General features: G+C 46.1%; 1 protein-coding gene across 3 annotated transcripts in view; it reads right to left on the bottom strand.

Moving 5' to 3' along the window:
- LOC119176895 (uncharacterized) overlaps window positions 1–25,002 on the bottom strand; it is a 142,344-nt gene that overhangs the window by 18,002 nt on the left and 99,340 nt on the right. For 2 of the 3 annotated variants that reach the window (XM_075878019.1, XM_075878020.1), the window contains one exon: window positions 14,884–15,101. In XM_075878019.1, coding sequence (XP_075734134.1) covers window positions 14,884–14,977 — 94 coding nt within the window. In that variant the 5' untranslated portion in view covers window positions 14,978–15,101. Of the gene's footprint in view, window positions 1–14,883; window positions 15,102–20,165; window positions 20,432–25,002 lie in introns of those variants that run through there. The other variant, XM_075878018.1, reaches the window with a different exon arrangement.

Here is a 25,002-nt window from a genome sequence, read left to right on the forward strand (position 1 = left end):
TTCACTCCAGATATAACGTGTCTCGTCCCGTTTTTTTACGACGTTGTGGTTATTCGATACCCTTGAGGCACGATGACTTCTGGAACCTGTCAGTGGAGCCTGGTTGACAGGCCGTTGTGATTCTCGGGTCGTTAAAGAGGTCGTCCCCGAAGGCAAAAAAAGATAAATGTAATTTTTCTAAAAGAAAAGGCACACGCTCAGGGACCGGACTCTGTGCGCGATGGTGCGCTTGCACGTTCGTTCGAAGATTCAAGCTTGTATGACGCTGCAGCTGGCTCGCCGGCAAATTCGTGCAGTTAGTATGGCACTTTAAGCACATCACTTTAAATATTCTGGTTAGCAGCATTCTGTAGGTGCCCTTTTTCTTTCGATAGCCATCTGCAAGGACATGCGCATTTCGTACACATTAGAACAGAAATGATATGTCTCCAGCGATTACATTCACGGTATTGGATTGAAACTCTATAAACAAAAGTAGTCATAACGCTGTCTGGGGCGAGTACCGTCTCCTGTTTTCACAATGACCAGAAATCGGTCATATCGTGCAGTAATTGTTATGCAGTGAGGTATTTCAGTGACTGAAATGTGATCGTGATTGTCCATTGTCATTATGATATTTACTGCGTGAAAGGTGCATGGAAATGAGGCGGGAGGCACACCGGACGTGCCCATGCGTCAATCTTCGCTGGCGCACTGTTTTTATAGGTTTTGGCAGGCCGCAAAAGCCGACATGTCGGGACCCGGCAACGGTCTCTGTAGTTGCACAGAGAACACACGTGCGTAGTCCACCGTGAAAGAAACAGAAACACAGCGTGCTGTACAACAACGATTAAACGCAACGCCTGCGGATGTAGCTTAGTCCCCAGAAGCAGCCCGCCTGTTTCGTTGCACCGAGGCAGCTGACCGAGGTTGTTCTGTTCTGCGTATACCTCCCCGGGTGTCAACGAATAGTTGCCAGCCACATGTCCGGCGGTGCGACAAGCCCTTGCGTGCAGACGTGGCCTGTCGTCTCCGTCGTTATGCACACAACTTTGTTTATACGACCGCGTAAAATATTGTTTCATTTTTTTATTTTCTTGGGAAAGGATATTCTTCTGCTTGACCGCATTGAAGGTGGCAGCCAGGCTTCTGTGCACCCGTTAGTTTCTCTAATAGTGTTCCGCTCTAATTCTACGCCTTAATTCTAAAGCGACAGTATGGGCTGATTCTTCTGCGGTATGAATTGTAAGCATAATGAACAAAGGAAGAAGACGTATACAGTCGTGTAAGTTACTGCTATCGCTTTTATTAATTACGCATTCCTAACTTCCGATTTAGGCTGTCAGTTCTATCAAATATACACTTCAGTGTGTTGGGAGTTGTGCTTTTGCTGATGGATGCATGCTTTACTGAAATACTTCAGCAGAATCACGCACGTAGTCTGTTATCGTAGCCCATGTTATCACAGATACCGATAGCAAAAACGCCTGCGTGCTTTTACTCGTATACCACAGTGAATACTAATATGAATCAAGCCATCCCGCAGCGGAGTGCTAGGGACGTCGTGAAAGCTCTCGCATTCATTGTGATTAGCGGAGGCTATTTCTTCAACGCGCGAGCTCAAATGCAATCCTATTCACAACTCCAGGATACGCTCCGTGTGCTGGCAACACGGGTCGAAAAAAACAAAGATGGCTGCGAATAACAGGGCAAACGCGCTAATTTTGCTTGGTGCTGTGCGGAAGTTTCTTGAATGTGGCATCAGATCGCGTTGCGTCGTCAAAAGCGAAATGGTGCTGGCCACGGACCGCCTCATTCTCATCGGAATAAAAAATTTCACTGGCAAAACAGCGGAAATATTCGCGCTGTGCGCACAAACATCAAACCTCTATGGTGAACGGACATATTTATACTTCAAGTTGAATAACCTGTCTAGCGAACCCGAAGGTCCCCCCCCCCCCAATTATCGCGTGCCCTCCCCTTTGCCCCCCCTTCAAGAGCAAACATGTAGTCAAAACACAACGCATAAGTTGTCATTAGTGCCCCTCCCCCCCCCCCCCCCCCACAGAAAAAAATCCTGGCGCCGCCCCTGTGAAGATGGCAACTGCGCATGTGTACGGGCCTCTCCGAAAGGTGCTAGCACGTTTGCGCTGCATTGCTACACTGCTTTACTACACTGCTGCGTTGCTAGACTGCCACAAAGCCAGTACGTTTTTGAGGTAACTATATACAGTGCGACTCGTGCTGCCTATTGCATTAATCCAATTGAGTTGCGTTGTGCCGTCAAAAGCTGAATACGCATGCCATTCAGTTGATTACACAACGGAGTTATGCCTGGGCCAGTGTATTCTCAGATAAGGCAAATCGTCGTTTCGATTGTAATAGGAGTGCTCCTTTCTTTCCATTCGACGATCCATGTTATTGGGTTTCTAATAAAGGTCATGTGCTTCTGAACTCTCACTTGTTCTTGTTTGCAGTAGTTCATATTCAAAGCAGATATGTATTACGCACGAACATATATACACGCACGCTACACACGCGCGCCTTTGTCTGCCTGTATATGCATGCGAAATAAAAATCTTCGGGGAGAAGGATTACAGCAGCTTAATTTGAGAATGGGTAGCACTACGACTTGCACAGCTAACAAGCATGTGCGAAAAATACAGTCACACATCACGCAACGAATTTCCTGAAGCGCTTGTTTAGAGAAGGCCGAATATAAATATGAATGCACACAAGCTAAATAACGGTGAGCTCACTGAGGAGAATTAAGTCGTCTCGAGTGAATTGATTAGAATAAACGACCGTAGAGTCCATCACGTTCTTTCCAACGCGCAAGTTTCTGATTTGCGCCGTTCCCCGTCGCACGTCGTCTGAATTCGTCAGAAAGTGATAGAACGATACATTGTCATCTTTGCATCACGATGCCCCACATTGCAACACACTGCAATCGTTTCCGGACATCGCTTTCTTCGTTTTCAGGCTCGCGCGTGTGGCATGGTGAAAAGAAAGGAACTATGCGGCCGCTTTTGAACGTGTGCAACGTGGTATGACATGTCTCCATAGAGTTAATGTACTTAGCTATATATGCATCTCTCCTTTCAAGGTTGACCCTGTTCGCGCCATTTCCGGTTTCTAGGTGGCGAGCGCTCAGTTGGTGTCGCGAATAGAAGCTTCAGACGGCAACAGGACATATATCTTTAATATCAGCGTTTGAGCGCGCCGTTAAAAAAGCCCAGCGTTCTAATAAATCAAGAAGTATCCGCTGATGCGTATCAATAGTAACCCGGTGATAGCCACGGAATGTAAACGAGAACCTTTCAAGCACAAGATCGCGTGGTTCTTTGTTGGAATGGTTCATCGAATATAAACTATGACAAGCCTCCTCTTTGATCGAAGATTATTGGTTACTCTAGCTGTTATTTTTCGTTATGTTGCATAGAAGGTGCCAAAGTACATGTGTAATAGAAGGGTTCAGATAGAGGTTTGCTTACTCCTTCCACCTCCCCTTCTCTCTCTCTCTCCAATGGCTGATTCAGTGCTTCACAACCACACATAGTAAATACGGTTATGATACTTCTATAGACTACACAGCTACCGATGTAAAGGTCGATACTATTGAATCAATACACGTTCTTTTTACATTGCCTGTAGTTCATTCACGGTGGCGGATATACAGTAGATAATTACGTGATCACTGGCAAACATGTCTCAGGAGGGGATGTGTATAGATTCGTCCCCGTCAGCAGTGTTGCGCTGAAGTTTCTCTCTCTCTCTCTCTCTCTCTCTCTCTCTCTCTCTCTCTCTCTCTCTATATATATATATATATATATATATATATATATATATATATATATATATATATATATATATATATATATATATATATATATATATATATATATATATATATATATATGCTTTCGTGCAGCTGTTACTGCTTCATTGCACACACGCAGCCCTTCACAATGTTTCAAAACAAAAGGCGGCCAAGAAGCGGGGCGGGACACAGCCTTTTTTGGCCTATTTCGCATTGAAAACTCACCGGTGATTAGGATGCTCTCTAATATAAATATTGGGAGTGGCTAATTAGGTGATTCGTGTTGTGCGAACAAGGTCCTACCGGCGGTGACGCACGTCTGCTTCTGAAGAGCGCGTGCACCTCCTCCTCTGCCTTCCAGCTCTGTGCGACTATCGCAGTCGCACAGAGCTGGAACGCCACAAGAGAAATTTAACATCCCATTGCTTCCGTTTCGCCTTTATCCATTTTTTATTTCCAGTTATTTTTACTATCACTGAGTTCAACCTCCTCAGTGCTCCACATTCTCTCTCTTTCGTCCTCTCTTGTGCCAATCGTTCGCTATAGGTCACGCCGAGGACGACACGAAACGAACGAACGGGCATTTAAGAGTTGCGCTCTAAATAAAAGCACGGAAGGTATTGATAGAACAGGAGTCGTTGCTAGCATAGGTAACTGTTCAACGTAGGAACATTATAAACTAGAGCGGAGGTTTTAACCGTTCCCGCACAAGCGGTTGACAAAGGCGCAGGAATGCGTCCGGAGAAAACTGCAGACGCGATATTTTCCCAAGTTTTACGTGTTGAACAAAAAGTACCCGGAGGAGATTAAGCCGCAATGCAAATGGTGTCAGGCTGTGGCAACATATGATCACATACTTCGGGAATGTAGCATAGTGCCGCCACCGGTGGATATTATGCGTAATCCCTCTCTTGAGCACTGGGAGGTCGTGTTGACCAGCTCAGACCGAGTCGTCCAGTTAAGGGTCGTGAAGTGGGCCACACAGGTAGCCGCCAACCTTGGGTTGGTGGCCATCTAACAAGGAATCATCCGCAGTTGCTTTCTGACGAAATAAAGTTTTACCGTCCATCCATTACTGAAGAAAGATAAATCAGGGAGGGATGGCCGAGATACTATAGGTTGTTATGCTTGTACGTGAGGGGGTGCCAAAAGTTCTTAGGCCACGCAGCATAGAAATACATGGGATATTGGCTTGGGAACTTTTGCCCAACCCTGTAGATATCATCTGATCAACTCAAGCTTTTGCTGAGCATTTGTCTCTGTCCCGTTTTGAGAGCAGTGCCACTAGAAACGATCCTCTCTAACATAAATTCGACGTGGGCAACAAGCGGTCCATCTCCCCGTGACTGTCTCTGGTTGCGATGAAGTTTTCCAGCTTCTTAACAGCCGCAGCAACGTACAATCTGTTCAGCTGTGCTGTAATTCAAGCACTTCCTTCCCGTAACAGCCTCGGTCGCTAAGGGGGCTCCCCGTATCCCACTCGAGGTCTCTTCTTTCGGAAGAGCTTCCGGTAGCCGGGCATTCAACATGTGGCCACTTCCGGCCCTTCTGACTACGACACTTTTCTTTCTGTTCGCTCGCGACGCAACCTGGCAGAGCCCGCAATGCACTGGAGTGAACTCCCTCCGCCACGGCAGCGGTTGCTGCTCTCCCCGCACGTTGGCCGCTGCCTGCCGAGTGCCCCTCCCGCACGAAGTTAATTTTGACTCGCTGTTTAAACGCCGCGATCTCAGGCGCACGGGCGCGCGCGCAACCGCAGGTCCTGGCACGCGGATTTCCCGTTGGTTGCATCTTGCGCACAAGTGTGCGTCGCGCCTGCAGAAAACTTTCTTTCTTTCTTTCTTTCTTTCTTTCTTTCTTTCTTTCTTTCTTTCTTTCTTTCTTTCTTTCTTTCTTTCTTTCTTTCTTTCTTTCTTTCTTTCTTTCTTTCTTTCTTTCTTTCTTTCTTTCTTTCTTTCTTGCGCAGCATTTTCATTTCGCCTGGATTCTCCGTTGCGAGGTGCACTGACACAGGATGTGACGTCACGGAAGCGTGACACGGCCGACGCAAATCCAAACGCAAAATAAACCGACGCGAAAAGACGGAAGCGGTGGTCCTCAGTTCGTATGGAGCTCTCTTTCCAGCAAACTCGATATAAGCGCAATGAGCGTGCAAGGGCGCTGTGAGCTCGTTTGTTTTTTTATGTACCCCCGTGCAGGCACACCTTGGGTTTCTCTTTTCTTTTCTTTTTGAGCCCTTCTTTTACCAGTCAATGTAATCACTTTAAGCTTAAGACACCTAAAGCTTTTATAGAACATATTATGGTTTCTTTTTTGTCTTGTCCTGCTCTGCCGGAGGAAACCAAAATAGGAAACCCTAATAAAAAAAAAGAACGGTTTCCGGTGCCCCAATAGCGCATGTGCGCGATGCTGAGTCCAACATATGCTACGATAGCTATGACAAATGTACGTATATTTACGTTGAATGACCGTCATACAACGTAAATTTGTCTCGGCAGCTGTGCTGTGATTTCGCACATGCTATTCAACGAAAATTTGCAAGCTGTAGAATTTCGAGAGTAGAGTGTAAAATAAAACTTTACTGTCAGCCATCGAGTTATTCATTCAACTGCCTCATCATCCAATAATAATCACGCGAAGATTGAGTCTATGATAAGGTTTTATCGAAATTGGTAACTAACTAAAGAAAGGTTTATAATTTATCACAGCAAAATTACAAACACACACACACACACACACACACACACATATATATATATATATATATATATATATATATATATATATATATATATATATATATATATATATATATATATATATGTGTGTGTGTGTGTGTGTGTTTGTAATATATATATATATATATATATATATATATATATCACCTTGACGACGCCCACTGCAGGACAAAGGCCTCTCCCATGTTCCGCCAGTAAACTTGGTCCTGTGCTTGCTGCTGCCACTTAATACTCGCAAACTTCAAAATTTCATCTGCCCGCTTAACTTTCTGTCTCTCCTTCTCTTGAAATCCAGTCTGTGCCGGGGTCCCCACCATCACACCATCACGGTTCATGCCAACTCTACTCCTGTCCCCGTCGTTTCGCATCTCCGCGTGCTCGGGCTGATCCTACAGTCCAACCGCCATAATACACACACCATAGACAAGCTCTCGCTCTCGGTGCAGCAGACCGCACGTATGCTCGCCCGTGTCCGTGCGCGGCGTGAGGGCATGCGAGAACACGATCTACTTCGCCTTGTCGACGCTTTCGTCGTTTCCCGCCTCACGTACGGCCTTCCTTATACACGTCTCCTAAAATCGGAACGCGATAAAATTGACGTCCTCATCCGCCGGGCATACAAGACTGCCCTCGGCCTTCCCCCCAACACGTCCACCGATCGTCTTCTCCGTTTGGGTGTACACAACACGCTCGACGAGTTGATTGAGGCTCACCGCTCCGCTCAAGTGCAACGCCTTTACCGTTCGCCGACCGGTCGCCACATCCTTTCCTCCATCGGCCACGACACCTCCTCCCACCCTCCGGATCTGGTCTCATTACCCCATGCTATTCGAGCGGCGTTCTACATCAAGCCGCTACCTAAGAATATGCTGGCGGGCCACCACGACGCTCGCCGCCAAGCCCGTGCCGCCATGCTTCACGCAAAGTACGCCGACCACCCGGCCGTCGCCTACGTAGATGCGGCCCGATACAATGCACGCAGGGACGCCTTCGTAGTCGTTTCCGTGTCGCCCTCCTCAGCTCCTTTGGGGCCGACCATCACGGCTGGCACCGTCAGAACGCCTTACGCCGTCGAGGCGGAGGAAGTGGCCATTGCTTTGGCCGCGACCTCGGCTGACGCAAGCGTCATAATCAGCGACTCGAAACAAGCCATCTCGAATTTCGCGCGAGGTCTCGTCTCGCCTACCACCTTACGGCTACTTCGGCCCCTACTGCAGCAAGATGAGCAGTGCCGCATAGAACTGATCTGGGTCCCCGCCCACTCGGGTCACCCCGGCAACGAGACAGCTCACCAACGCGCTCGAGGATTCGTCGACCGAGCGGTGGGCCACTCAGAGTCGGACGCCCTGGTGCCGGAGCCCCTGGTCACCTACCACGACATCACTCAGCACTATCGCCTCGAGCGATATTTCTATTCACATCCTCACAGCAGCCTTCCCAAGCGGTCCGAGATCGCCTGGCGTCGCCTACAGACCCGCACCTTCCCGTGCCCCCTCGTGTTTTCATACATGCACCCAGGTGCCATCGATCCACGCTGCTGCCTGTGCGGCAACGTTGCCTCGTTGAACCACATCCTCTGGGGCTGCCCGGAGGATCCCCCGCCCGCCGACCTCCTTTGCTCACCCCCCACCGAGGGACAATGGGAGGCCCTTCTCTCCAGCAACGACATAGACATCCAGACACGGGTCCTGAAACGAGCGGAAGAAGTCATCGAGAAGCACAGCCTGGCAGCCTTCGTGGCTTAGCCTCCCTTACCCCTCACCCCTTCGACTAATAAAGTTGTTACTCACTCACTCCAGTCTGTGATCCTTCACGAGCAGCGGGTAGCTTGCCTTCGCGCTACGTGCCCTGCCCATAACCATTTCTTATTATTGATTTCAGTTATGTACTCTGTTTTGAATTACCTGTACTCTTTTCTGTCACTTTTCGCTGAGCACACTGAACGTGGAGCATGTGTCTCTGCAGTTGTCAGCTGTGCAGAGTAGCAGACTAACTCAGGCGAGCCTCTCGGCCTTCCAATAAAACCCCTCGCTTATAAGCACTCACGCCCTCTTTTCGTTCTTGTGCAGTCGAAAGCAAGCCAGATAGCTTGCCACACACTTTGGTATCACGATCGTTATAACTTGTTCAATAAGCGACATGGCCCTGTGCAACAACCATTCTTCCGGCCTAAAAAGAAAGAAAAAAAAAGCAATATGTCTTCTTCTTCATCGCTTTTCTCTCTCTCTCTCTCTCTCTCTCTCTCTTTCTCTCGTTTTTGTACGAAGCGGGAAAGAATGCCAGAGAAGGAGTAGCGGGATTTGGGAGGACTGCAGCACTACAGCCAAGAAAAACAACCGCTATCTGATGGTTTACAAGGGGAAGGGGGAGTGTAGGGGGAATAGGGGGAGGGCTCTGCAAGGCTGTAAAACAGAAGGCTTATTTTTCTCCCGTGACACGTACATAGGTGCAAAGAAGTTGATGGATAGGATTTTTTTTTTCTCGCCCCAGACAATATTTTTTTTCTACGATGTTTTACAACGCAACGGTTATTCGACCTCCCCGAAGAGGCACGATGACTTCTGGAACCTGTCAGCGAAGTCTGGACGACGAGCCGTTGTGATTCCGTGGTCGTAAAAGAGGTCTCGCCCAAGAGGGGAAAAAATAGAAAAAAATGTGAAATATTTAAAGACGAGCGCGCTCGCGAGGGCCGGCTCGATGGTACACGGTCCCGTTCGAAGCTGCAAGTTTCTCTGACGCCACCGCTTGCTTGCCGGCCAATTATTTTTGACCTAATATCCGCGCACAGAATGTTAAACGCCTGGGAGTCCGCGGTTCTATATTCTGTCTAATGTCGGCAACTTGCGTAAACCATCCGCCTAATGCTGGCGCAATGCACTGCATAGTCAAGGAAGACTGAAATTATAGGTTGGTTCAGCAGTTTTCAAATCATGTGGAAACAAGATATCACCTCGACAGACGTAAACTCTTTGCAGCAATTCTAAGTTTCAGCTCTTTCTAGTCCCGCGTGGCTTTTATCCGTTGCCATACATCGCGCCTGTGCATCTCCGAAATTTCAAGGGTGATTTCGTAAACTTCGATGCGCACTTGAACCGCGTGAAACTCTTATACACTCTGGGAAATAAGAATCTCGAGGTGCTCTCATCTTTCCATAGCCATTTGCAAGGGCATACGTGTACAAATGTATGCATGTTTCGAGGACATTAGAACTCGATTGGTGAGTCTACTACTTTCAACGTGTAGGGCATGCTATATAGTACGTACTGCACAAGACCTACCACAACGTTGTGTCGGATGAGTTGCAGTCTCATTTGCCAATGACCGAAAAGCGGTCATCGTGTCCAGTTCCTGCTTACTGGGGAACTCGTCCCTTTAAGCACTATGGCAGTGCTCACTTGAAAGCACTTAAAAGGGGGGCATTACAATCACTGAAAAGTGCTATCGATGGTTCTCTGGCAATGTGATATTTGTAAAACAAACTGGAAGAGGAGAAAGGGTGTTATGTTTCATGCGCTAAAAACACTTGCCACAACTTTTTCCGGTATATATATATATATATATATATATATATATATATATATATATATATATATATATATATATATATATATATATATATATATATATATATATATATATATATATATATATATATATATATATATTTAACACGGAAGTATTTTATGCCGGGATCGACCAATACTATACTGACGTATTTCCATCACGGATATGACGTTGGCAAAATGCACACTAACGTGTCACCAAGAACAGGTATAATTGGAAACTCCGTAGTTCGAAATCGAACCCACGACCTCTTGGTTCACGCCGACACATGCGCGGCGTTACGACTGCGCTACCGACGCACATGCACGAATTTGCACAAGCGCGCCTTCTATATCTCACACATTATCTCTCGCACAAGGGTGACGACGCAATTAGGGCGAGGAACGCTGGCCACCCTGGCATCGAGGAGACGCCCTAAACGCAGTTACGTTCTTCACCTTTCGCGTCGCGTCGGCGTGTGAAGGCTTGTTGTCGGAGTTGTGCAGCTTCCACGTGCACCAACAGTGTTTATCCCCTGTCGACTGCATCGAGTGTGATAGCACGCAACGATGCTGACCGGTGAACGTCGTGCCTTGGTGGAGCGAGACGCACGCCAGCGGCTAAAGCTACAAACATCTGCCTCCTGTGTTGCTGAAGCGCAGTTTAGAAGCGTGTATGCATGAGCACAGGCGGTTATTCTATTAGTCGAGAGCGCACACCTTGCGTGATCTATCCTCGACTGACGACGCTTTGAAGGAGTGCTAATCGAACGCCAATGTTTATTATGTGCTTGCTGGTGCCATCTTTGGCGGGATTCACGACATACTGGGTTTAGGTATATTACCAACTAGAGCCACCACCAGGAATAAATCATGATTATCCGTTAGTTGTCGGGATGCAGCTGCGTCACTAGGCGTGAACGTGGGCGCACTTATGAGCCAAACAGAGTTATAACTGTCGAACACCAATAGACATTGCACAAACTCCGATATATCAATGCACAATAAATAATCAGCTACATTTGTAAAGACACGTTTCACTTCCGGTTCTTATGACGGAGGGAGCATCTTTTTTCTTTTTTTTTCTTGATTCACGCTAGGCGCAAAGCCCGACATGCCCAGACACAGCAAAGGCCTCTGCAGAGGAACAGTGGATGCCATCTGCTCGTATATAGACGCGGTCCACACGTGCGTGCGCCACGCTACACGAAAATAAACACAGCATCCAGTACAACAACGAGGAAACATGACGCCTGTCGATGTAGTTTGGCTCACAGAGGCCACCAGCCTGTTTAGTTGCACCGAGGTGGTCGCGCGTAAGTGAATGGCAGCCAGTTGCCAGTCGCTGTCTGTGTGCTGACTTGGATCCATATATTGATTCTCTAACTACTCAGGAGCTGACCGATATACTTGTGTGCATTATCGAGCTTTTTTTTTTGATGTGCTGGATTACGCTCTTGCTCCTTAATGCGAAAGCACAGTCATGGACTGCTGATTAAACTGCGCGTGGAAAAAGTAGGTGTTATCTGCAAATAAATCGGACGCGCTGTCTTCGCTTCATTTTAATAATACTACTCCCTGTTTACATCATATATTTCTGAGTTCTTGCGATACCTCACGTCTTGAACAGCGCATAGACAAGTGTGAAATAATAGGACGGGACATACAAGCGCGGAGGCTATTTGCCGAACAGCGTTTTTTTTTTTTTTAAGAAGAATGCACACATCAAACACAGGCCCTCTCTCGAATGATTCAGTAAGGCCGCGCAGTGGCCAAAACAGGGCTTCTGAACAGCCACTACAAATATGCGTTTTTATACCCTTCGCGTTGCTTCTACATTACTTGCAGTAGAAAATACTATATTTTACATGATATCTGGCAGAGATGCCACACGAGGAGAGGAGCGAGATGCTACCACAGCAACTGTCTTTGCACATTCTATGTACTTCGTATCCTCCATCGCTGGGCTATAGTGCGGGATAAAAAGTCGTGCGCCGAATGTCGTTATGCCAAGCACTTTGTTTATTTGCCAGTCTTCGGCCTACCTGTATACAAATATTAGACGTGTTGTGATCAGGATAAAAACAGGACGCGTTGATAAAAATATCCATCTGTGCAAAGATGGATACACTATGTATTCATTTGTTGTTTTATTTTAACATGTTTAGATGCTGTCGTGAAACTGTACATACCCAGAAATAGAGGTGCACTCATCTGGGTTGTGTGACCTCGTTAGGTTTGTGCCTGAATAGTTGGTGTTTGTTGTGTAACGTTTATGAATTATCCTATAATTACACAAATGACTTTATAGTAGCTTCCCACAGTGATCCAATATACTACATTTACACCAACCTTGCGAGCCATCAGAATGATTATGTACATTATCAGCACCATTTCGCTTCGCCGCAAAACATATTTCGAAGTGCAGTAATTTTTTTTTTTCATTTTTCCTCACTTTGACGCACACCTTCCATTTGCACTCTGGTGGCTTTGAGAAATCGCCTTATTGCCACGAAAACTACCCATGACAGTTTGAATTACTCCACTGACCTTGTCACAAAGTCGCTGTGCACTAAATAGGGAAGCGACACCTAATGTACATAGCTTTCATTCTATTCTTTGTTTTGTCTACTCCCCAGCCAGGTGCTTCCTTCACGAAATACTCATGTTAGATTGAGATCATTTAATAAATACCCTGCAGTGTACTTGTGGCGAACGTAGTAACATTCAACATGTGTGGTCAGTGTCTAATTACCCAGTACCAAAAAAAAAAAGAATCTATGCATCGAGTGTATGGCGAGCGATGAAATCATGCGTTTCCTCTTAAAGAACACTTCGCGCTGCGTGCATGCGTAATAACTGTTTTCTCGCTAAACCTAGCATCTGAGTTTATAAGCATGCACACCCCTATTTGTTCCTGTCTAGTTTTTGTTTTTGTTTGTTTGCCTTAAGTACGTACCTAACGATCTTTTTAAAACATGATACAGGAAAGGAAGGTGTTTCCGTCTCCTAATTTGACATATTTGGTATCAGTTTTTTGTTATTAATTTATTCATCGCCAGTCCTAAACACCCTAGTTCTCCTATAGAAACGAATTAGAGTAGCAGCAAGACAATTCTTACAACTCTTCGATGTCTTGCCATGCTAAACTTACCTTGCAGGCTACATTCATTGCTTTAGGACATGCCTGTACCAGAAGGAAATCAAAGAATTTGCTTTTACTACTTTCTGACCAAGCCTTACAACAGTGCCACAGCAGAAGTTCTCTCCCCCCCCCCCTTTTCACTAAGATTGAGAGGAGGTGGTCGTAAGAGGCTTTCGGAATTGGAAACTCTGGGTCAAACTATTCCTCTCGAAATGGTTAGAGTTGTCGCTACATAATCGAGACAAAAAATAAGAGCATTTCTGAATAGTTGCCTTTATTGTCATTGGCTATTATTATTATTATTATTATTATTGTTGTTGTTGTTGTTGTTGTTGTTGTTGTTGTTGTTGTTGTTAATCTGTCCACTTTTACAGACAACTTTAATACATTAAAGTTACCGTTAAGTGCGCTCAGCAAGCACCCTAGCACATCAGGTTTAACCAGAAGTGACAAATGGTACGGCAACAGAGTGTTTTAGAATCAATCCCACGAAATAGAGTGCTTCAACCGAGCGCAGTGCGAAGCGTACATGAGATTGTGCAATAAATCAGCCTTCAGAACGACATAACAAGGTCCTCACGATAGAAAAAAACAATCACGAAACAAATCGCCCGTAATCATTCATCGATGCGCATAGCCACAAAAACGGACCTTTTAACAAGAAGCGAACTGCCTCGGCCGGTCGCGCGATGCCGAACGGTCCGGTGGCCATCCGCTCCCCACTGACTCACCTGTCAGGTAGTGCATGAGTGTTATGCGGTAAAGTGCCATTGCCGTCGATGGCAAAGCAGTGCGTATCGCGCAACGGATAGCGGTACGAGCGATACCACGATGCCGCGGGTACCGTCGCTATATGACGACCGCTGCATATGCTCGTCCGAGTTGCAGTTGTCGAGGAGCGTTGGTTAGGCTAGCGCACCTCGGTACTGCGACTCATTTCTCACTGCGAGAGACAGTGTTTCCCCAGCTGACTGACGAAAAGAGGCAGAAAGCAACGAAAAAAAAAAAGACCGAAAGCGGTACGTACTGAAAATTTATGTCATCAATGTACATCAAACATAATCCTAACAGAGAAGCAAGCGCTTCTGTGTCGCGCACGGAAAAGCTTTATTCTATTGCATATGAAATTGGTGCTAGGAAACTGATGATGAATGTGTCGTGGTAGCGAAGAGTTGCAATGAAACGGATGTTGAATCTCGTGCACGTGAAAGCGTGCAGGCTCTGTTAGGACCGTAATATCAAATTGGCATTACAAGGTAAGCCGCTCGCTGTGGCATGGGTAAAAGCAGCAGGAAAGGGTGCAGCTTTTTGCATGACAATGAAAACTTTCTCCAGTAAGATGAAGACAAGAAAACATGAGTGCAGTGTATTCTCCTAATAAATGAGCAGTCTCAACAATTTTACCCCTTGGCGTCGACGGACAGTTTAAAGTTTATTCTAGGGTGAAACTTCGACCAGAAAAAAATTTTTAAAGGAGCATGTTCTCCGGTCAAAAAGCTTTAGTTCTGCATCCGACAGGAGAACATTTTCCAAAGCACGAATGCAGCCTTTGGACGAACTACCCTTCTCCTTCGACAAACATATGTGCACACGAGAGCTTAGCATTTGTAGCTGCGAGGAAAAAAAAGAGGCAAAGAAAACACAGAAGTTCAGTCTCACCTCTGGCACCTCCGGCAGGCCGGTGTTGGTGGTCGTCGTCGTGGTCGACAGTCGAATTGTAGCGCTTGTTGGTGATAAGGAATGCCCGAGGCATAGTGGCCGGTGAGCGTCAGGCGCCGGGCCTCCCCCTTTTCGGAGATCACGGTCTTGGAAACACGACGTAGTCTTGAGCTGCTTCGCTCACACACCGTGGTGCTTCGTCTGGCCAGCGGCGTTGCCTGCAACGGAATGACGTTTCGGGATGCCCGAGAGCTCCTCCGGGAGGAGGCTCCTCCTACACCTCCTTTTCCGCGGGTTCGGAGGTTGGAGGGGGGGGGGGAGACAGGGGGGGGGAAACAGGGGGGGGGGCTCCGAAGGAAATCACGTAGCGAAAACAAGAGCAGTGCGCGCGTAACACACTGATCTCTTCGAAAGAAAATAAGAGAGACACGTCGGGAGGGGAAAGAGAAAGTCGCGGTAGTGAAGGGAGGATCGTGTGACGTATCCGCCGGTTCGCCACCCCCCTGGCTGCTGCAACCTCCCGACCTCCGTACGCTACCACCACCGCCACCACTCCCACCACCCCCTCGCGTGCCCCGCGCCCGTGTTTCTTTCTCTCCCCTTCTCAAACGGGGCTAGGTTGTGGTTTTTAGGCGATTGCGCTTACACCGGTAGCTGCACGACGCAGAGAGGGACGATGGTGTGCCCGCACCGTAGTTTTTTTTGTTTATTCAGTACTTTAGTCATTCAGTCGGTCTGTCTTTCTCTCTCCCAGCGGGAGCCGTTGTCACCTTAAGTTTACCTAGCACATAGACACTCTTGCATGCTTATTCTTTCTTTTTTTTCTCTCTCTCTCTTTGCATCCCATATCAGAGCCAGGAGCTTTTCAGTTACGCGTCTTTGTTTTGTAAGGCGAGTCCCCCGCCTTCAAAAAAGTGTGCTATAGAAAAGAAGTACTGCTTTCAAATAGTCGTAACGGGACATCAGCTGCCCGTACTGGGATTTGTTCTTTTGCGATTTTGGTTTAGCCTGTTCCAGCTAACGCTTCTTTTTGCATGGCATTTTTTTTTTGTCACTGCTCAGCTGGATCAGTTGCAGTGTTGACCAAGCCACTGATAACTAGTGCTTTTTAGTACAATATTGTGCACTATTTCTGGTTTCACGCAATTATTGGTGCATATGAATCTTCCCACAAAGGCAATTGCGAAACCACCAAATATTTAAAGAAGCATGAGGGGAAGTCTGTGTGGTATAATAATTAGTCATCTAGCCGCCGCGGTGGTACAGGGGTGATGGTGCTCGGCAGCGGACTCAGAAAGTAGCGGGTTCGGTCCCAACAGCAGTGGTCGAATTTTGATGGAGCCGAAATGCTACAGACCCTTGTAGGTACTTAGGTATAGGTGCACGTTAAAATAACCCCAGGTAATGAAAATTTCCGATGTCCACAACAATGGCATTACTCAGAATGGTATCGTGGTTTTGGCAGGCAATTTTATCATTTATTATCTACACCCACTATCTACACCCTGCACAATGTTCATTGACAGAACCCCCCCCCCCCCACAAAAAGAAAATGAGGACGCATTACCTCACTCATCAAATTTGCTTTGTACCGAAAGAAATAGAACGTAGGCTTTCCGTTTTCTTTTTGTTTTTGTTTTGTCAACTCACCAGTTATTCATTTTCGTTTTTACTTCGCCAGTTGTCTTCAAAACGGCGCATAAACGAAGTCTAATAGCACAAAAAAATTAACAAAGCTCCGCCGCCATTTTTTTCTCCTACTTTTACCAGATTCTTTCATCCGGTCCCTTTATTCAAATAGCTCCTGCTTTAGTGCATCCATACTGATATAGCGTACCACTTCGAAGTATTTACCAGCAGCTGCAGCAGCAGTCTAGTAGAGCCACAACAATGTGCTGCACGACAAATGTGCTGCCGAATAAATTTTCATCTATATGCATTGCACAGTGTTCAATAACTGCCTATTTTCTTCGAAGATAAATAGATAGATAGATAGATAGATAGATAGATAGATCGATAGATAGATAGATAGATAGATAGATAGATAGATAGATAGATAGATAGATAGATAGATAGATAGATAGATAGATAGATAGATAGATGAGTTAGGGAAGATGCCGCTGTTGTAAAGAGAGAGAAGACTTTTATTATCCGGCGGACGACTATCCTATCCCGGGTGCTCCAGCTTAATTTTAAACCATGGAGATTTTTTACCACTTAAGACCATTGCTACACGCGAAGCCAACTTAATTGCATGCCCAGCGGTAGACTACCATATAACTTCCGAAAGCTCGAAGCAGCGAGGAATAGATGAAGCACTGCTTTATGTAGTAATTTTATTGACTTCCATCGTGATTTATTGTCGGTTAACCTGCGCAGCTGCTTTGAAGAAATTTTCCCAATCAAAAGCAGGCATGCTAATTCCGTTGCGCAACATCACTCTCTTCCACAAATGTCCAATTAAATTTTTTTTTGTTCCACCTGAACCCTACCGTGTAATATTCACGCGCTAATTGTTGTTTTGTCAAGTTCGACAGCATTTCCCTTCATACGGCATCTTGTTTGTTGCTCTGACAACGCGCTGCTTTGCGCACTGTACAATTCTGCACTAGAAAAGTTTAATGCCAACTGTATCATCCACTCGTGTTTTACCCCAAATCCATTTTACTGTTTTTCTTTCTATTCGCGACACACCTGTATTTATTTCATATCTCGTCCCCCAGCTCCCTTTCGAGTCTCTTTGCTACCCTCCTTGCTTTGGCCCCAGAAGTTAGTACTAGGCAGTACTATCCAGATGGTGGGGAGCTTCTTACGCATGCTCTTACTACTTCCAGAGACACTTAACGGTCTGGCAGCACCAGATGTTTCGTAAGACACGTACACTCATGAAAAGAAAAGAAAGCGAGATCCAGTTCGTGCATGTGGGGACGCAACAAGTGTCTCAGCAGTGCGCTTTGCGTGGGGCCGGAAGCCACATGCGCGCTATCATACGCGGACGCCCGCCGCCACTCACGTCTCACTGCTTGCCTTCCCACGTGCGTCTATGAACGCACGGAGAGAATGAAGAAGACATTCTTGCCAACCGTCATTTTCTCATAGCAAGTGTGGACTAGTTTAGAATACCACTGAGGCGTTTCCATTGCGTAAGTAAAAAAGAAACATAAATGACATCTTTAAAGGGCAGCAACTACAATAAGAAAAAAAAAAAACGAATATTGGGAGCAAAAGGCGAACCGCGGTGCTCAGGTCTGCTGCCTTTGCATCCCGCATTTGTAGCAGGGTCTCCGCTTTTCCGCCCCCTACCTCGCGTTGCACTCATCTTGGTTCGACCCACTCGCTGCTTTGCTTTCTTTCTCTTCTCGGACGGGAGTGCCGGCACCATGTGTGCGTGCTAATGTTCGCTTCACACGCGCGCCTTGGCTACCGAATCGGCTGCGCGGTTGTTATTTCACCGTTTGCGTCAGTTTTCGCTCTGCCGCCCCGCACTGCAGCCACGTGTGCGAGATAACTGCTCGCTCGAATGAGCAAGCCGTTCCAGACCATCGGCCACTGACGAGGGTTGCCTCGATTCATGGTATAGAATTCTCAGATTCAAGGCCTAAATGTCCCTTTATAGTCAGCTGTCCTTCAAGCTTTATCTGCCTTCTACGTCTTGATATAACGCTGCTGATCAATCAGTCGATAGTGTATCTCATGTAGTAGTGATAGAGTAAACAGTCGTGTGAGATTAGTGGTGTGAGATTGAAAACCTTAAACCTACACGTTAGCATGCGCTATGTAACTGTTTGCAGGGGAGCAAGAAACATGGTGTTTCTGTTGCAGCTAAGTAACTGCAGGCAAACGAAGAGACAAGCATAGCACAGGCAGTTTTTTTTTCTCACTATCTTCATGTGTTTTATCTGTCTCCTCCTCCCAAAAGTGTAGGCTGCCGCTGTGCCAGGTGGCAGGTGTAAACCTGTTCCTTCCTTATTTCCTTTGTGTCAGTGGTGTGTGTTCACATAATAATAATAATAATAATAATAATAATAATAATAATAATAATAATAATAATAATAATAATAATAATAATAATAATAATAATAATAATAATAATAATAATAATAATAATAATAATAATAATAATAATAACCTGTTGTCACTACACTTTCAGCGAACTCGCAGTGTATTGGCTGCTAAAACTGCATAGAGTTTGGTGAAATCACAACATGCCATATATATTTCTGGACATAAGTAGCCAGATCGTCCGGCTCGACTCCGTGATGTTGAGAACAGTGACACGCACTACCAATCATAGTATTTTAAATTTTGGGATCCACATGATGAGGAAAGCGGTGGGTGGGCGAGCAGTGGCATTAATCGCTACTTGTTAATACTTGGTTTGTTTGTTCATCGACACAATAAGAATAAATAAACGTATGAAAATTTTACCTCTAGCTCATGCGATAATATCTCTAAAAGTACAGAGAAAGGCAGAAAATGAGACCACACGTTCAACACAGATATAACAGATACATAGCAACACGCATATGCAGCTGACAAACATGTAATCCAACGGATTAAGTAAAGTCAGAGCGGTCTGTCACTCAGAGAGAGATAAAAGCAAATCCAGTGTTTTGAAACCTCACTCGGAAAGGGGCACTCGTAGGCCGATCAATAGTATGTTGATTTTACTACCACCTGCAGTTCAATTTTGTTACAGTTATGCGTCGTGGTATTTAACGAATGATGACCGAATGACAGCCAGGACACTGGCAAATCTCATACTACCAAACTTACTTGACAACATTGAGAAAGAAAAAAGGCATGACCATAACTTTCCTCTTTGGATGGCAACTAACCTCACACTTGCAAGATCAAAATTGTATGTTATGAAAGACTTATTGATAGCATGCTGCTATAGAGGGATGAGCCTTTGATACAAAAAAAATCATACGGCATCTTCAGTAACTATACATGTCACAGCTTTACCAGGGCTACGACGTCCACGAAGACAGGCAATAGGCATATGAATAGTATTGAGTCCACACGTAAGACAGCGCAGCGTGACCTAACTAACCGTTTCGCTCAGTCAGAGCCCATCACGCCGATAGGAAATACTCCGAGTTCAGTGCGCACACACGCTTCACACGCGGACGAGAAACTTTCCAGTTGCCTCACAAGCGACACTTTATCGCCAAGGTCTGCAAAGTTGCCCGCCACACCGCGATCCCGGAGGCGTACGCACCTTTGCTTAAAACAAACACTGAACAGGTGAATGGCGGACACGCAGAGGCCACCCTTACTTGAAAAGGTTTCGGTTATCCAAAGACGTGGTCGCACCCTACCCAGCCGCGTGGTCCAGGCACGTATTTACACTAAGCCTAACACTCGTTGGCCTTCGGCAGGGCAGGTCGGCATGCTGTCGTTGATGATGGTGCTGTCGCTGCGGAGCAGTTCCTTGAGAACGCATGCATCGGAGGCGACCTGCTATTGCTTGGACGCGGCGGGGGTCCTGGCGGAATGAGGCGCCGCTGGTGCCGTGACGCTCTGCAGACTCCTCGCAGACGCGACCAACCACCTCGGTTGTGCCGGAAATAGCCGGCCAACAGGTGGAGAAGGCTGGCAACCACCTTGTTCCTCGTGAGCCCTGGTCCTCGCCCCCGGCCGCGCATCGTCACTCTCTTTTGGGCCGCGAGTCCAGCGCGCATGCCCGGCCGGCTGCCAGAACGCGACGCTTCCGGCTGGGCTCCGCGCCCGCGTGACGGGGGGCCCTGACCATTTACGCTCTCGGTCCATCGCCGCATCCCAAGGTAGCTCTGCAGGGCACGCTTCGCTACTTGGATCTTTGACTGGCACAAGCGTATGTGCTGAGGGCTACTGTTGTCAGCTTTAATGGTCTTTGCCACAGTTCACCAATGATTTGTGACTGTATTCACAGGGCTAAAAATTACTGTCTTGCAGCATGAAGGAAATTGTAAATTAAAGCGCTCGTTTTTTTGTTAGAGACAGTATTAATGAGAACTAACAGACAATATTTTGTCTTGCAGCATAAACTTTTTCTGTGAGCTTCGGGGTTGTTTAATCTTTGTAAGGACCCACATTGCATTCCAATCGGCGACGACAGAGCAGAGAAAAATGTGAGACAACATAATTTATTTATTTATTTATTTATTTATTGGTTTGTAGTCATGTGGATTACTGAGTGCTCTCTTACAGTTGCACCAGGCTATATTTGGCCTTAGGGAGGACCTTCACTCACTAGACGTCCGATGTTGCCTGTCGAGATTTCGCGCGTTGGTTCTGAATAATCTGCCGCTGGCGAACCAGCAGAGCTCCGCCACTCTAACCAAGGCTCAGCTCTTCCATCTCAGTTACGACGGCCAGATCCTGGTCCACCATCAAGCCAGTATTCGCGTTTCATGCATGCGAGCGAGCTCTTGAAGTGGCTGCAAGACCGCCGCAACATCTCTGAGGTGGGGGAAGACAGCGTGTTAGTTCATGCGAGCGAGAAGCACGGGGCCATGCAATGTTTTGTGCTGTTTCGCGAATACCACACTTCGTTCCTCTTTTAATGTCTGTCATTGTGAAAATTATCTTCAATCGAATCGCATATGTGTCATTCGCATTCCACACTCCGTGCAGGAATGTCTTTGCCTTGTGGCACTCACTCTTTTTACGTCACTATACTGTGGGCGTTCTGCTTCTCATGAAAATAGCTTGATGAAATGGCACAAGGTTGCCAAGAACGCAAACCTTCTCTTTGCTTCAAAAGCTGTGTTCGGAAGCTGAGCTCTAAATTCGTAACACGCTGTAAGGCCTTGCGCGGTCAGCGCAACTGCTGTTCTCTAACTAACTAACTAACTAACTAACTAACTAACTAACTAACTAACTAACTAACTAACTAACTAACTAACTAACTAACTAACTAACTAACTAACTAACTAACTAACTAACTAACTAACTAACTAACTAACTAACTAACTAACTAACTAACTAACTAACTAAAATAAGTAAATAAATACCGAGAAAGCAAGCGATGCAGACTGGAAGACAGGTCGATAACGCCCTTCGGTAACAATTACTTTTTATCCACTTCGCCTTCCACCACTTGACATTCATAATGAGGAGACTTATTGTACGTACGTTAGCTTATGGAAACGGCGACACCTGTGTAAATTCTGGTGAGCGCCGGCGTTTGAACCAAGGGTGACTAACTAGGCAAGTAAGTAAATGTCACTGTAAGTATACCAGATGAGGCGGATGTGAGAAGTCCATGAAGGAAGGTTAGTAGCAACCATTTTGCTGTGGTAATCAGCGCCTGACTGGCACATGGAAGGTGCCTTTGTAGAGGATAGGGGAGCTTCGTTGTCAGGTGAGTATATTTAGTGCGCGTTTGAAATGTCCCTTTGCGCCCTTCCTATGGCGAGAAACTCGTGTCGAGTATTGTTAACATCGAAGAGAGATTGAACTCTCATGGCCAACAAGAGTGGGCAAGCTGCAGGGTACGTCAACACTATTTTTACAGTGTGCACAGCAGCCGTGGCACAGAGCCCATATATGGAAATAAAACAGTTGGAAATGACGTCGAAGTAACGCAAGCAGTAATATGAGACGTTGAAGGCATATAGATTATCGCGAGAAATTTATGTCAATTTCATAAAAGAATGTAACAGCTACAAGAAATAGTTGAAGCAACTACACCAGAAGTTGTCACAGAGGGCAGAACCAGATGGTAAGAAGTCTAAAGGAACGTCATATCATAGGGGGGTGGGGGGTGGCATTGTTTTACAACAGCAAACGAAAGAGTGCTAAAGTGTTCATTGGGGCCCACACGATGAATGTTCTGTTACAAGCATAGAGAGAGAGAGAGAGAGAGAGAAAGAGAGAGAGAGAAAGAGAGAGAGATAAAGATGTAAGGAAAGGCAGGGAGGTTCACCAGACGCACATCCGGTTTGCTACCCTGCACTGGGGAAGGGATAAAGGGGAGAAAAGAGGTTGCAGAGAGATGAGAAGGTGCACACAATCACGAGCACACTCGGGGAGCACACACAGTCTACAGGCGGTCGCTCAGGTTTGTTGACTTTAGGTAAAGTAGCAGTGCTTTAGTTGCTTTCTGCGCAACTGAGGCAGATGCCCAAGGTCCTAGTATCTTCTGCACACAAAATGGTCCGGAGTCAAGTTGATTCAAAACCATCCGGAGCTGGCATCGCTGTGTGTCGTAGCAAGCGCAGCTGCACAGGACGTGTTTGATGGTCTCTTCAGCTCCGCAGTAGTCGCATGTAGGAGTGTCTGCCATACCAATGCGAAAGGAGTACACCTTTGTATATGCAACACCCAGCCAAAGGAGGCATAACAGTGTCTCATCGGAGCGGGAAGTTGTGGTGGTAGCTTTAGCTTGAGCTAAGGATCCAGTTCATAAAATTGACACCTTTGGAAGCTGGTAGACGACCAGAACGTGCGTGTGAGATCTCGAACCAGCAGGCAAAGTTGTCTTGCTGCATCATTCCTTGATAGAGGAATTGGGACTACACGGGTTCCTTCATAGGCTGAGTGGGCTGCATCATCGGCTAATGGATTTCCGGTAATACGGATATGTCCAGGCAGCCATTGATATATAATATCATGCCCTCGTGCTAGAGCTTCATGACAAGCATAGAGATGTGTATGTGAATGTTTCCAGGTGGCTAAGCTGTACATCCGATCAATAGTCCCGGATATCGCCCAAGCCTGCATTGACAGCTATAGGATGTTCTCTCCCTTAACTATAATGCCTTTCAAATTTGTGCGGTCAGTGCGGAATTATTCCCGGCAACTGCGTCACTTCGTTTTCAAAGTAAGCACAGCTGCCGCCGATTGCCACTGGTGACGGAGGTGGTAAGCGTCAGAGTTAGGATGTATCAGTTCAGATTGATGCCGCCATTTACTTATGCATGCAAATAATTTATTAACTTCCGTGAATACAAGACCTTTGTTCAAATGTTTGAAGTGTTTCCAGTGTCCCGACGGAGAAAACGGCGCCAGGTGTATGGAGAGCATACATGAAGGACCACGTAGACAATTATCATCCCGAGCTCCTTTCAGCCCCGCTTTTTCCGACAGAATACATTATTCAACCACAATTTAGCCAGTCTTTTGTGCGCCCAACTTTTAAATATTTAGGTCAGCAGAGTAACTGCGAAAATTTCGTCGCTCCACAGAACTAGAACAAGACAAAAGTAAGAGAACACCAACGCGGAGTATCCGTGCTCGGTTCATAATTTATTCTCGAGTGTCTCAGACACCTAGGAACGTTCGCACAAAAGACTGTATGAGGATGTAATTTAACCAAAAAAGTTTGATTCCTAGGAATTAAAGCTAAATTGGAAGTTAGACTGCTTTAAGGGGTGAAATTTATCGCTAAACTGTGTTTGACACATAGTTTTTTCCAAAATGAAGTGCTCCGGATGTTTCGAAAGCGGCCGTTACACGCTTGTCGGTTATTTTGACTATTTTCCACGCTGAATGCAGTGGTCGTGCCATAATCTAAGATTTCGAATTTCCCTCCAGTGCCTATTCTATAGGCCTGTAAAAAATTGTTCTCTTGTTCTATATGTGCGCGAACAATAGGTTTGCAGTCATGCGACGGCCACTAGAACCTTGTTTTCACATTCGCGAATGACGTGTTTTGCGGAGTGGTGAGTTCACAAAATGCACTCTGCTGCCAAGTTACCCTACAGACGTAATTCGCGTAATTCGATGGTTGTGGGTTCGGATGCCACAGACGAAAGGTTTCTTTTTTTTCCTCGCTCACCCTGATTATTTCAACTTATGTCATTAGGAGCACGCAGCAGGTTTAAAAAATTGTTTCTTGACTCAATTTGGTTGTGTCGAATAAAAAGTAAGCCCCACGAAGAATCTCTATTTCGTTATACCTTTGTGTAATTTGAATTTGGTCAATACATTTTTCCCTTTTTTCACTTACAAGTATTCCACAACAATGCATAATTTGCATGTTAGAAAAGGGGCATAACTGGTGTCTCTGAAAGGTACAAGCACGATAGTTAGAAAATAATCTTTAAATTTCATACTATGTCTTTCTAGTTTAACGCCAGAGTCACCATGCTGAAGATGACTTCATATTTTAAAGCGGTATTTTATCAG

This window comes from Rhipicephalus microplus, chromosome X, assembly GCF_043290135.1.
Source record: "Rhipicephalus microplus isolate Deutch F79 chromosome X, USDA_Rmic, whole genome shotgun sequence".
NCBI lineage: Eukaryota > Metazoa > Arthropoda > Arachnida > Ixodida > Ixodidae > Rhipicephalus > Rhipicephalus microplus.